This window comes from Copidosoma floridanum, unplaced genomic scaffold (assembly GCF_036245765.1).
Source record: "Copidosoma floridanum isolate Cflo_tuat_1 unplaced genomic scaffold, Cflo_Japanese_pri ptg000025l, whole genome shotgun sequence".
Classification (NCBI taxonomy): Eukaryota; Metazoa; Arthropoda; class Insecta; order Hymenoptera; family Encyrtidae; genus Copidosoma; species Copidosoma floridanum.
In genome coordinates, this window is record NW_028321902.1 from 236,987 (window position 1) to 251,094 (window position 14,108).

The window sequence follows — 14,108 nt, forward strand, 5'->3', positions numbered from 1 at the left end:
GGAAACGATCGAAGAATTTCCGGCGCGAAAGTGCATCGTCTCCCCTTTTCCTCCACTGTGGGGGCTTTTAGTTGCCGTACGCGCGTTGTTAATGGAGCTCCAGCCTCGGGCTCTGCTCCCTTTTCGCGCTATTTGGGCTGCTGTGGATTCATTCTTTTTTTTCTCTCTCTCTAGACAGCTTGTCTCAATTTCGGTTGATTCTTAGCGATGTGTAACAGTCAAATTTTTTTTTTCTTTGTTTCATTTTGAGCACAATAGTTTTCAACCAGCCCACGTATAGCTTGTACCTTTTTTTTCTTTGTATCATTGAAAAAGAGCATGGAAGAGCACTGATGTGGAACGCGAGGATGAGTGAAAAATTTCAGGAAAGGAAAAATCGATTGATTGAAGGGTGTGCGGTACATATGTGAGACTGCACGTCTACTGGATGTATAAAAAAAAAAAAAAAAAAAAAAAAAAAAAAAAAAAGTTGTGAAATGAAAAAGTGCTGAGCGCAACGATGCGGAGTGAAGGAGGAAAAAATTGAAACACGTTGTATACACTTCCATATACCTCGCTATCTCCATTTACGTCGAATCTGCTTGATGTGACGTATTTTTTTTTTGCAGTTACTTCCTACATTTTTTTCAACAAACAATACTTGTAGGAATGAGTAATTACTTCAAATATTCAAAAACTTCTCGTTGCTTGTTTGAGTACTTTTTAATATTTATGTAGTTTTATTTTTTTTTGTGTTTATATATTTTAATTGTATTGTTACAACTTAGTTGTCAATTGTAAATTTAAATAATTATTTACTGTGAATTATTTGATTTTCAATTACAAACATACGGAATTTAATACTGAAAACGTATCGATTTTGGTTTTAAATACAGCTTGTGTGCGTTACAATGCAAAAATTCGATTTGAAAAAAAATACTCAAAATTTTGTGTCTAAGTCATTTGCTGTAAATGGAAATCTTAATAAACTTTTTTTGCATATTTTATCCTTCGCAGCTAAAATTTATGGTTAGAAAATTTATGATAATTATAAGTCAAAAAAATATGATGCTGTCACTAAAAAAGTAGTACAATTATTATCAGAGAATCTAAACTATTATAAGATTATTGCAACAAATGCTACCAAAATTTTAACCCTTTTGCATTTCTTACACGTATTGATTAATTATTGTATTATTTTTAAAAAATTCCTTGATATTTTACCGATACAAAAAAAAATTGATACTTTGAAATCAACAATCGATAATTATCGTAGTTCATAATTAACAAATAAGTAGTCACGTAACAGTTAACCGCTTAAATTCTTCATTGACAAAACATTCGATTTCTCGCAACCCAGAAACATTTGTATAATGTACTGTCAACTAATAATCGAACCAGAAATATTCTCCAAGTTACTCGATCATTCATTCATCAAAGCGACAGTACGAAAAATTTTTTTTCCCCATATACGTTTTTTTATTCCTCTTTCAGCTCCCCCGCTATGATCGATCGGCACACACTTCGGGCGTGAATAACCCCACGTATGATTTATGGCTGCAAAAAACCCCGTCCTAATCAATTACGAAAACTCTCTCGAACCGACAAAAAAAAAAAAAAAAAATAGAAAGAAGAAATTCCTCTAAAACACAAAACAACGGAGGGAAAAAAACTCCGAGTGGGTATTTTCTGCAAACGAGGCAAGTATACCAAAAAAACAAAAAAACAACGCGCCCGGCAAACCAAACATTATCTCTCGAAACCGCCCTCGAGTCATTGCCGCGCACTTCTCGGGCCTATTCGCGAGCACCAAAGGCGAAGGAATAAAAAAAGGCTCCAAGGAGACGGTCTACTCCAGAGACAAAGCGAAAATTGCCGGCAGAAGGGGAGGATAACTCCAGAGCGAGGCCAATTGCGCGCCACTCGAACGGGTGGAAGTGGAGGGGGGAGGCACGTGCGCTTATACGCTTGGATACAGGTGCACGTGGATAGTGCGTATGTATAGGTATACTTTGGGACGCATATTGCCTAGTACTGTTTTTTTTTTTTTTTTTTTTTTTTTTTTTTTTTTTTTTTTTTTTTTTTTTTTTTTAATGACGTTTGAAGACAATTTTTATAGAAAAGGAAAAAGGAAATTTTATCGCTTCGTCGTTCGAATCATAACTTTAAACTTTCTCATCAATTGTGTCGAAATTTTGAAAAAACTGTCACGCATTTTTATCGATAGCTATATTGGTTGAAATTACTCACATGGTTTGTTTGGAAAATTCGATTTTCAAAGGTGAAATAAAATTTTCCGAACTTGTAGATTGGTTAAGGGTTAAGATTTTATTTATATTTATTTAAAAGAGTTGGCATTGAAACATACTTAAAAAATAAATGCTCTGTTTCTATGATATAATACTTTCTAAGAAAATAGTTTTTTTTTGTTTTTTGTTTTACTGACATTAGAGTTTGGAAGGTTCAAGTATTTTTTCGAAATGTAGAGAAAGCAGAGAAAACTTTTACAGTAACTATTCAAAGTGTCAGGAAACTGTGTTAATTTTTTCAATAATTTGTGCACCAATTTTTTTATTAATGACAGAAAAATCCTAAATTTATTGCTGTCTTGTAATAAAAGTTGAAATTTCATTGAAAAAAATATTTGTGATAAAAAATATTGGAAAAAAGCACCCAGTTTACTGATACTCTGAATAGTTGTTGTTGAAAGTTGCACTGCTTCCTGCATTTTGAGAAAATTATCGAACCTCCTTACCTAATCGATCATTAATAAAGTGAGTTAAATTATTACTTTTACTGAAAATATGATAATAAGAATTTTCTTAACATATATCTAACTATACGAAATTGTTACATCTGTCCTATACAACACAAAAGCTGATTAGCTTGTTAAATATTTATTTTAATGTAATTTTTAAATTACTTTAAGATGTATTGTAATAATTACTGGATACCTATGCTAAAAATTTTTTTGGGAGGATGCTTGAAATCAGTATCTTGTGTTGGGTGTCAAAAGCTTCTAGTCTATCCCAGGTAAAATTTCGCGAGACAATTGAGTCGAAATATAACATATATTTACCGATCAAACGCGGGCCATGCAGGCGGTCTTTTGTTACCAATGTTTTTTGTGCTTTTATCGGAAGAGGCCTGTGTGTGCGAAGATAATGGGAATAAAAGTAATGGTGTGCGAGCGCGTGAAAATCTGTTGGCCAGAAAATTTTAATGCTTTCTATATGCACACGTTACCCTACGTACTGGATAATGGACAATTTTTTCCTTTGAATATGCATTATTCATACTACAGTTTTTCTTTTCCTTTGTTTGCATACCATTTTGGTTTATTGCCGTTCATTGTTCTTCTTTTCGGGGATTTCCAACGATTGTTTATCATCATGCGGGTGTGTGTCAATTGAATTGCGAGATTTTTAATAAGATAACACATTGTTTCCTGAAAGACAAAGGGTACCATTTCATTATTTAAATTGAAAAAAGTAAACTCTTTTTTCCAAAATGTTCAAAAGATTTTTTTTTTTTTTTTGGCTTAAGTACTTTTTTAACTCGAGTAAGAATACGTATAGTGTACCGTATTGGGAAGTATCGCTAAAACGTGCGGTCAATTTTAGTAGAGTATAAGTTTCGGCAAACTTTGTAGTTACTAAGCATCATGTTTTTAGATGAACATCAATCAATTCTTAGTTACGTCATATTTTTGGCGTTAATTTTTTAGATAAAATACAATAAAGGTGGTAATCACTTAAGGCATATTATACATTATCCAAACTAATAAAAAAAAAATCTCTCTAACGTCGGTGCGCACTTCTCACTTAAAGTACAGTATTTTGTTTGAAGGAGAATTATGTATGAATCACGATAAAAGAACAAGAATAATAATAATAATCAAAAGCATCAAGGAAAACGTATGGTGGGATATCAGACGTGAGCGTGTGTCAGCAACGCAGCAGTTCTTCGTAGTGTGTCGTTTCAAATCATCGAGTACAGCCGGCGTTTGGAGATTGGTGCGGAATCGCAAGCAGAGAAGTCGATAGTGGAGATCTTGCAGTGTTTTCTAGTTAGTACAGTGTATTTTAATTTTTTCTAATTGTCTCTGCAACCACAACTTGTCTTTCCTAAGAGTTGCGTTTAAGCATGTGAAACTTGCAAGTTTTCAAGGAGAAAGGAAACGAGAGATGAAACATAGTATATGTATTAACATCAGACTGTGTGCCGGTGAATGAGGAAAATTGTGCGTTTTGTAAAAAATTTAAAAAAAATTGCTGTGATTTCTTATCTCGTTTTTAACTGTCGCCCGTAAGTTATCTCCATCGCATTCAACTGTTATCGAATGCGAGAGCCGCGAGTGAAATTATTATTCATCAAGAGATTCCTGAAAAATGAATTTTTATTTCCAGTATTATTAATAAGAGGAATATTGAATCATGTGGGTGATGAATAGTTGATGAAATAATTTACGAATACTTTGGAGATCGACTATCAAATGCATTTCCAACAGCTGGAACTCTAGTAGAAGTTAATGATCGGTATATCTTACAGGTGTTGGTTATTTAAACTATCAAACTATGGAATTTCGCTGGAAATTAGGAATCCTACTCTCATTGCCAATCATCACTTTTCAGGTAGTATATTCAAATTTTTTTTTTTAAGTTGAGAACTCTATTTTATACAAATTAAAAATTGTTTACTCGGTAAGATCTGATGAATCGTTTATTTACGCCGACTCTAAAAGAAATAGTTAGCAAATAATTTTAGATGATTTAATATCCATTGTGTTTCCCATCCCAATTCCAGTGTAATACGTTTTCTGTGACTTTGTTTGGAATCCAACTTATTTTTTCTTTCGTTTCGAAGATTTCACATCCATCATCGTTAAGTTACATTGGAGGAGTGGTAGAATACCATCCCGTAACTCAAATAATAAACAACGAAAATCCAGTAGATCTAAACGCCAAAAATTATGTAAAATTCATCAAAAAAGCGGCCGAATATGTGAGTACAATATTTATTTTGCTTCATGTAATCCATAGTATATACTTTATACACTTTAAGAATTTAGTTTAACAAACTTAAAATATATAAGACTTAGGAGTTATCGTGTGGTTGACAGAATGTCGACATCTTGGTTTTCCCTGAATTAAGCCTGTCGGTTTCAACCTCGGCAGACCCTAAGATTGCCCGCAGCGAAGGAACCTCGTACGTCCCTGATCCTAAGGACAAAATGGTCCTCTGTGATAATGACACCTACGCATTTGTAAGAGCAATTACTATCCCATAGTTCCAATTTTATTTTCATAATAACATCCTCAAATTCTTCTAGTCATTGAGGACGATATCGTGTGCTGCTCGGGACCATCGAATGTATGTGGTGGTGAACCATCGCGAAAAGGTCGATTGCCTCGGCAACACCACGGAATGTCCCAGCGACAACCTTTTGATCTACAACACAAACGTAGCCTTCGACCGTCAGGGAAGGGTCATCGCCAGGTACCGAAAGTTCAACCTTTTTTATGAACCAGGTGTCAATGTGACCGATAGTGGTGTCGTATCCACCTTTCGGACGGACTTTGGCGTGACCTTTGGCCAATTCATCTGCGCCGATATAATGTTCCTCCAGCCAGCGTTGAACTTGACTCAACAACTGGGTATTCGAGACATCATCTTCCCAAGCTTATGGTTTTCTGAACTTCCATTTCTATTCAGTGTTCAAGTCCATGCTGGATGGGCTTACACCAACGACGTCAACCTCCTGTCTTCTGGTGGGAACAATCAATTTAATCGCAACAGTGGTAAGTCTTCCTTTTCCGAAACCATCATTGAATCGACCATCTTGTTTTGATGGTCAAATAAAGTTGTTGAAAAAGTTTCGTAGAATCTGCAATGGATACGTCATAGTCGTAAACTTCTCCTGTGCAATAACTTGCCATAGTATCCTTCCGAGAAAATCTCTCATCCTAAGGGTACGGTACTTTTTTTCCGTAGGTACTGGAATTTTCATTGGTCGTAAGGGTTACAGCGATGTTGTCCTAGAAACCAAACCATCCAACGTTCTCGTCGTATCGGAGATACCAAAGGTGATAAAAGGCAAGCGACCTTTGGACATAGATAGAAGAAATTCTCACGTCTATAGGTTCAGCGATTCGGAGATCGATACCACCAGGACATCTGTTTCCTTGCCTTATGTGCCTTTCGTCAACGAATTGAGTATCCATACGACGAAACCCATCAATCTCAAGTTGAGGGAGCACGAGGCGATCATGTGCAATCGAGGACTGTGCTGTGACTTTAAGTTCAGAACTAGCTTCGATCAAAGTATGATTAAAGATGGTCAACAACACTACAAGTAAGTAGATCAAATGCTATTGTAATGGTCGGAAATTGGATGTATTTTTGCTTCATAGGTACAGAATGGCAGTGTTCAATGGCACGCGATTTCTATCAAGGGGCGTGGGCCTGCAAAGCTGCGGTATAATCTCCTGCACCAACGACACTTTGAGCGGCTGCGGTAGATTGTTTGATCCCAACGTGGCAATAAGTTCACCGACGACTTTCCACTCAGTCGAGATAACAATGCGAAATGTTCGTGGAGGTAATCATCAATTTATGCCCGGTGGCTTATTGAGAAACTTGAGGCCAATGAACGTGACGGATTACGTTTTTGAGGTTGAGAATCTTCGGGAATGGTCGATAATTAGGATGGTTTTGAAGAAAGATAGAAATGATTTGCTCACATTTGCCATTCTGGGTCGGAATTTCGATGCTGATGATTCAGAGATCACGAAAAACTCCTAAATAACAAGACTGTCTTTTGTATGTATGTGTGTGTGTTTTTTTTTCTATATAAATTAGGTATAATTAAACTGAGCAACCCAATTATTTGAATCAAAGAAAATTTCTATACCCTCATTCCGTTGAATGTTTTCTTTAAATTAAAAAAAATATAATTTTACATGAAAAATAATAATTTATTAAATTTTATTTTTTTAATTATAAATTTCTTTTTTAACTGTATATGAAATGATTTTTTTGGATCGACAAAATTTTTTGAATTAATAGAAAATATTTAACGGAATGAGTATAGAGATATTTTCTTTGATTCAAAGAATTGGGTTGCTTAGTATACCTTAGATGGTTTTGACTGCAATGTGAGAATTAAATACAGTTTTAATACTTGGTAAGTTATTTGTGATACCAGCAAGAGTAAAAACATTGTGTATACAACTGCGTGGAATTAAAAGTGTTGTTAACCATCAATTATCTACAAATCAACAAATTCACTCAATCGACGTTACAAAGAAAAAGTGTGCATGTATAAAAATGTTTTGGATGAATAAAAGTATTTTATTTCATCCGATTAATCATTAAAAAAAAGTTTTGCATCATAAAATGAGCAAATCAAAAATGTAAAAAAACAAGTAGCCATGTCTATACTTACTTTCCACATGATTACTTTGTGTTTGTCTAACAACAACAACAACAACAACAACAACAACGTATTTTCCCACAACAATGTGCATACCCAGAAAATGTATTCTTTCGAATTAATGAATTACTTAACCATATACATACCACAAAATGCACAAACTTCCCACTACGAAACTCATGAAACATTCAACAAAGCATGAAAACACAATTCCATGCTGACCAATGGGGCATGTCGAGACTCGTGAGTATCTGTAAGCAATCCGTACGTGTATGGGTGCATACGTACACACGATGCTCACACACACATACTCACATGTATAATTTATTTAATACACTCGAGAGTTCGGTTGGTTCCTTCTTCCGGCGAATGCCAGAATATCTAATGAGCGTAAACCAGTGCCGCTGTGTATCTCCAATAATTGATTTTCGTGTGTGTACAAAAACTACGTAAATCTCAATTTTGCTTTATTTTTTTCACATTAGAAATTCAATATATTTACGACGTTGAACGCTAAAATTAATTATTTACAAACATGGAAAATGTTTTTCTATGGAGTTCACGAGTATTTTTTTAGTGTGAATGTCGTGAAATGATCAGAAATTTTTTCCCGTACTTTTTGAGCAATTACAAGGCTAAGGTAGTATTATTAATTTGTTTCTAAGACCCATAATTTTTATTTAAAAAATATCTTAGATTTTGTTACTTATTTAAAAAATTTTTTTTTAATTTCTTGATACCGTAGTGTGTCGTAAATAAATAGAATGTTTTAAAAGTTTTCATTTACAAAATGTTTGCTCATACAAGTTCATAAAATTTACTTTTTTGAAGTATAAACATTTACATAAAAAGAATATTGTACGTTTCACTTACACGCACAACTTACACTTGAATTGTTTGTCTGTTCTCAAAAATAGTTACGTCGAATGGTTTAAAGAAATTTTCAGGTAATTAGAATAAAAATAATACAACTACATTTCATATTATACAATAATATTTTGAAATTATTTGTACATAGTTTATTTTAATATATTATTAATCGTGCCCTAGCCAGTACTAAAAATTGTATTTTTTTTTAAATAAAAAAAATTTTTGTGGATTTGAAAAATTTTTTTGATTTATCTTTGAAATCACATACAGTAACTCATCAAATGGTGGCAATAATTGGGTGGTTTGTTTTTTGATATTAGATATTTAATTATTTTTTTTAGCAAATTATGCACAGGCTTTCTTTCAAACCACTCTTGCTTGAGATGTTTCAAATAAAAAAATTATTCTGTAACTTTTATGAACACAAGTTGTATTAAATGTAGAACAATTAAGCAAAATAATAAATTAAGACTTATAAACTATTAAAAGTTGAAAAAAAATTTAATTTTAATACTTTAATAGTTTTTTACAAAAAAATTACGGATTGAACAAACAAATGAACTAGAACACTTTCATCTTATAATTCCCCACAAAAAAGGAAAAAAAATGTTTGTGTGTAAAAAAGTACTATTAGGGTCCACATCAGTAATTAAATTAATTAAAGGGATCAGTATTAAAATCACTCATTAATTTTAATCATACCAAAGCTTTTAAAAAAAAATCGTGAAATTCATTTCAGTAGTTTTCTATTAGAGCTCAGAGTTATATAACATATGTTCTTATACAACTATACGAATCAAATTCGAATTTCCGCGTTTATTTGACTTGCGACTAACTTCAGCAGTGCATAGATGCAGCTCTCTCAAAGTCTTTATCTCATGACTCATGACGCTTTCACAGTAAAAGCATCTCTTTGTCATCATCAAGTACACTCACTTACGTGATTAAAACAAAATATATTTTAAAACTGCTTCATAGTTTACAATAAATTTTTTATTATTTTCTCAATCATTTTTGACTGTTGTGGCAGTTTTTAGTAATAATTTTTCATACAAGAAGAAATTTTTATAAATAATGTTGCGATAAAGTCACTGTCATGTGAGTGGCATTGTGGTAATTGCATTTCGAGACGAGTTTTTGGTGTCCAAGATTTTATTTTGTTAATTTGTTTGTCAATACTTCTGAAAAATCATGTAAGTTTTCACTTTGAATAACAATAATACCAATTGTTAATATAAATAGACGCATGTATAATAATACACTGGCTTTGTACACAAACGCACATCGAATTTTTGTATACAACAAGATGACAGTTCAAAATATAAGAGAAGGTACTTATCGAGATTTTTTTGTTGACTCTAAATCGAATCATGATAAAAGTTGCAAATCGATGTATGATGTATCGATGATGCCAACTTTCGCGGAAAATTTTGAGTCTCCCAAACGTACAGTTTCAGGATAAAGCTTCAACTTAATGAATAATACCCAAAAATGTTCAAATCAACCTTAATTTTCTCAATATCAATAATTATCACAATAATTAGAGGATATTTTACCGAATAAAAATAAATTTGTACAATATTTGGCATTTAATTTTATTAAAGATTATTATTTCTTATTATTTTGGAAGTTACTTAATAATTATTAATTAAGTGAAATAAGAAAGTAAATATAATATAATTGAACACAAGTTCATATAACAGGTGTATTCAAAGAATTGTGTAAATTAAATTTTATTCAGGTTACATGTAAAGTAACTTTGAATGAAAAATGTTTTTCCACATGTGTGTATGAATATTATTTTTTTACTTTAAGAAATACAATTATATATTTTTTTATTAATTAAGAATAACACTTTTTTTGATGAAATTTTTATGAGAATAAAAAAAACATACAAATAAAAAAATAAGTTAATATCCTCTTATTTAAAAAAAAAGTCTTGAGAAAAATTACAACATGGACATCTCGTATTATATGTATTATGATTTAATGCGTGTATAAAAATTATTTTTAGTCTTTATATCATAATATCATAGGGTTCTAGAGATAATGGCATATATAATTAACTTTTTTATACAAATAAAAAAAAATGTATAGCCTGATCAATTTTATTCTAGTTTTTGATCCCTGATTTTATTGGTCAAAGACGCGGTTTGTACGTATTGTGTTCATTTAAACATTCCACCTCTTTCAATAGCGCAGATCGATTATTAGATGCAATTATTATACGCTTGAACGATAAATACAATTAAATTTTGATATACTATATGTCTGACCTAAAATTAACAAATCTATAATTACAAAAACAACTCCTTCATGTTTTTCTACTTTATATTTGAAAAAAAAAAAAAATTTTGTCTTTAATAAAACTTAGTCACCTTGACCTCGTAAAAGTATTGGGTTCCCCCGGGGATTATTATCAATACGTAGAAGTAAATTGTAAACCATTCAATTTCTATTTAAACAATTTAAATTCTTGTAGAATTTTAAAAGTCCTCAACACAGTCAACTATGGAGCTGTGCTGGATACTAGGGTATCTGCTTTTGTTGGCAAAAACTACACTCCAGGTAATTAAATATTCCTTAATCCTACAAATGTTATTAAAAAAAAATTAATATTTTTGGTCCAGTATAGTTGAAAAAAAAAAAAAAAAAAAAAAAAAAAAACCCACTAATGCTGACATCAATCACAATAAAAAAATGTATTTCACGCTAACTTTAAGCTAGAGTCATCAAGTTACACCGGTGCAGTGGTCGAGTACTATCCGGTAACCCACAGCATAAACAACGAAAAACCCTCCCACATCAATGCCGACAACTACGTGAAAATAATAAAAAAAGCATCGGATTACGTGAGTGCACGAATCATTGACAAAAGATAACAATTAACGAGAGATTACCCATAATTGTGTCATTCCCAGTCAGCTGACATTCTGGTGTTCCCCGAATCCAGCTTGTCGACGCCAACCTCGATGGACCCCAAGATCTCTCGCAGTGAAGCTGCTTCGTATGTCCCGGACCCTCGGGACAACCTCGTCCCCTGCGACGACAACACCTACGCATACGTAAGCGCAAAGATGTCATCGAAAATGTAAAATACACACACTTTTTCCCCAGAAATAAGTGATAATCAAATCCATAATTGTAGTCATTGAGGACGATATCGTGTGCTGCTCGGGACCATCGGATGTACGTGGTGGTGAACCATCGTGAGAAAGTTGATTGCCTCGGCAACACCACGGGATGTCCCAGCGACAACCTTTTGATCTACAACACAAACGTAGCCTTCGATCGTCAGGGAAGGGTCATCGCCAGGTACCGAAAGTTCAACCTTTTCGGCGAGCGTGGAACCAACGTCACCGAAGATCCTGTCACGTCGACCTTCCGGACGGACTTTGGGGTGACCTTTGGCCAGTTCATCTGTTTCGATGTACTGTTTTCTCGTCCAGCACTGAATTTAACCAGCCAAATGGGGATTAGGGACATTATTTTCTCCAGCCATTGGTTTTCCGAGCTGCCTTTCCTCGTCAGTGTTCAAGCGCAAGCCGGATGGGCCCACGCCAACGACGTCAATCTTTTGTCTTCCGGTTACAATATGCCACTGACTGTCAGTGGAGGTGAGTGGAAATTAATTTTATTTATCCGTTCTACTAATTTGGGGTCGTAGCTCTGATGGTTGGCGGAGGGGGTTCAAATCTTAGTGGAGGAAAATTTACTTGTCCTTACATCCTGTTAGTTTGACTTTGAGTTTAGCAATAAATTTGTTTTTCTGGTGGAGATTTTATTATTGTAGAAAACCCCATAAAACCTATATCCTGATGTATTACTCTGGATGGTAATGGGATCATGAAAGGGTTCAAATTCTGGTGAATGTGGGAAAGTTTTCGTTTCGAATCTCAAAAAATAAATTCTTACTTTTGAGCTTCCAAACACATCCGAAAGAAAAAACAAACTTTTTTCCCCACAGGCAGTGGAATTTTCATTGGCCGCGAAGGGTACAGTCAGGTCCTCCTCAGAACCAAACCGGCGAACGTTCTCATGGTATCGGAAATACCTATGGTAATCGACGGTAAGCGACTGGTAAACATCAATACTGAAAAATCTTTCACCTACGAGTTCGACGAATCGGAGATCAACACGACCACGTCAGCATTTTCCAAGTCATTCGTGCCTCTAATTGAAGATTTGAGTATTTACATGACGAAGAAAATCGATCTGAAGTCTAGCGTGAGTGACGAGATCTTGTGTGATCGAGAACTCTGCTGCGACGTTAAGTTCAACGTGAGCTTTCACAAGAATATGGCCAACGATGATGCTCGTTACTATAGGTACATTAAAAACTATTTTCGCAAAAGTGGAATATTATTGGCAATTACTACCGATATTTGTTGATTTAAGGAGGTTCCAGCGAGTTGGGATACCAACCCGCATCTTGGAGCCCTAATTAGCTTAAAAACTTTGATGATTGGCACCACTGCCACAAGAAAAACATAGGCTAACTTACGGAAGTACGATAACTCGATCAATTATAAATAGAATATCTCACAATTTTTTCCGGTTATCTATATTTTTCACGACGGTATTTTAAAAATGCAGTTATAACCTACAACTCGTCTCTCTATACTGATAATACCCGACACTTTCGATTCGAGTTGTAAATCATTAGTATTAGTATACCTGCCATAAGTGCTCTAGTTAAAAGAGCGAGCTTCAAGCACGAATTTCTTAAGATTTTGTCCGGTTAAGGGTATAAAAAAGGGTACTCTTAGATTCAGGGTTATCTAAACTTTTTAATGACATATGTCTAAAATGGCGACACTAGGGCGCTGGAACCTCCTTAACACGTTACAGTTGCTAAAAAATAAATTTTTATTGTTAAAATTAAACCTCCAATTACGTTACCGTAAACAATCGTCTCGTAGCTTTTATACGTTTTTTTTTTCAGATACAGAATGGCCGTGTTCAATGGGACACGGACTTTCCGGGGAGTTGCTACCGGTGGGATAAAAAGCTGCGGGATAATCTCCTGCACCAACAACACTTTAAGTAGCTGTGGTAGATTAATCGATCCCAGCGTGAGAATAAGCTCACCGACAACTTTCCACTCGATAGAAATAACAATGCGAAACGTCAGCTATGATAACCACTTCTTCATGCCGGCCGGCATATCAAGGGACTTGCTACCTTTGAACGTGACGGATTACACTTTCGAGACGACCGATCTCTTGAATGGTACTTCGACGCGGAAGATGGTATTGACCAAGCCGAGAAACGATTTGCTGACTTTTGCCATTTTTGGTAGAAATTTTGCCGTGGATGGCTCGGATGTCACAAAAAACGCCTCTTCGAAAAACATTTTCAAAAAGACATTGTTTATCATCGCGTTGATTTTCATGGGCTGTCGTTATTTGAATCTTTGGTCATAAGTGCATCGCTCGAACTACTGTCAGATTTTTCCTTAAAACAAACTTGAAACTGTTTGTAATAAAATTGTACTTATAGAGGACATATTTTCATTCGCACTCAGTGAAAATGTTGCGGTGTATAGCTTAATCCTTTTTCACGTATACAAAATTTACAATTAATTGAATGGTTAAATGAGATGGTAGATATTTTTTCTCCATGCACCAGATCGTTAAATAAACCAATTGATTTTATTTAAAAATGTTTGCAATATATATATATATATACTTTTTATATTAAAAAAAAAAAAAAAAAGATGATGATACAACTTTTTATAAGCTTTGATCCCAAAGCAAACAGATTCAATGAAACTAAAAGCCCACTGTTGGAACCCTTTCGAATATCCGTTCTCGATTCCACT

The 14,108-nt window shown here is 34.0% G+C and overlaps 3 protein-coding genes across 4 annotated transcripts in view; 2 read left to right on the top strand and 1 right to left on the bottom strand.

Moving 5' to 3' along the window:
* LOC106640896 (uncharacterized) overlaps positions 1-14,108 on the bottom strand; it is a 136,437-nt gene that overhangs the window by 78,933 nt on the left and 43,396 nt on the right. The gene's annotated exons all lie outside the window — the stretch shown is intronic.
* Positions 2,959-6,851, top strand: LOC149373868 (vanin-like protein 2). The gene is made up of 6 exons (XM_089595418.1): positions 2,959-3,012; positions 4,846-4,983; positions 5,102-5,245; positions 5,312-5,780; positions 5,974-6,334; positions 6,393-6,851. Exons 1-6 carry the CDS (start codon positions 2,959-2,961, stop codon positions 6,781-6,783), a joined length of 1,557 nt encoding a protein of 518 aa, XP_089451544.1. The 3' UTR covers positions 6,784-6,851.
* Positions 9,315-13,919, top strand: LOC106640902 (vanin-like protein 1). Of its 2 annotated transcripts, none has more exons than XM_023389858.2 (7): positions 9,315-9,477; positions 10,767-10,852; positions 11,008-11,136; positions 11,206-11,349; positions 11,433-11,901; positions 12,252-12,612; positions 13,230-13,919. In XM_023389858.2, the coding sequence occupies exons 2-7, from the start codon at positions 10,796-10,798 to the stop codon at positions 13,708-13,710; spliced, it is 1,641 nt and encodes a 546-aa protein (XP_023245626.2). In that variant the 5' UTR covers positions 9,315-9,477; positions 10,767-10,795; the 3' UTR covers positions 13,711-13,919. The 2 variants fall into 2 exon arrangements, with proteins under 2 accessions (XP_023245626.2, XP_023245627.2); XM_023389859.2 differs by having other exon boundaries at positions 9,354-9,382.

Coding starts and splice junctions, on each gene's coding strand:
- LOC149373868 (XM_089595418.1), top strand. CDS start 2,959: ATGCTTGAAATCAGTATCTTGTGTTGGGTGTCAAAAGCTTCTAGTCTA. Junction 5,246..5,311: donor ATAATGACACCTACGCATTT/GTAAGAGCAATT, acceptor AAATTCTTCTAG/TCATTGAGGACGATATCGTG. Junction 6,335..6,392: donor GATGGTCAACAACACTACAA/GTAAGTAGATCA, acceptor TTTGCTTCATAG/GTACAGAATGGCAGTGTTCA.
- LOC106640902 (XM_023389858.2), top strand. CDS start 10,796: ATGGAGCTGTGCTGGATACTAGGGTATCTGCTTTTGTTGGCAAAAACT. Junction 11,350..11,432: donor ACGACAACACCTACGCATAC/GTAAGCGCAAAG, acceptor CCATAATTGTAG/TCATTGAGGACGATATCGTG. Junction 11,902..12,251: donor GCCACTGACTGTCAGTGGAG/GTGAGTGGAAAT, acceptor TTTTCCCCACAG/GCAGTGGAATTTTCATTGGC.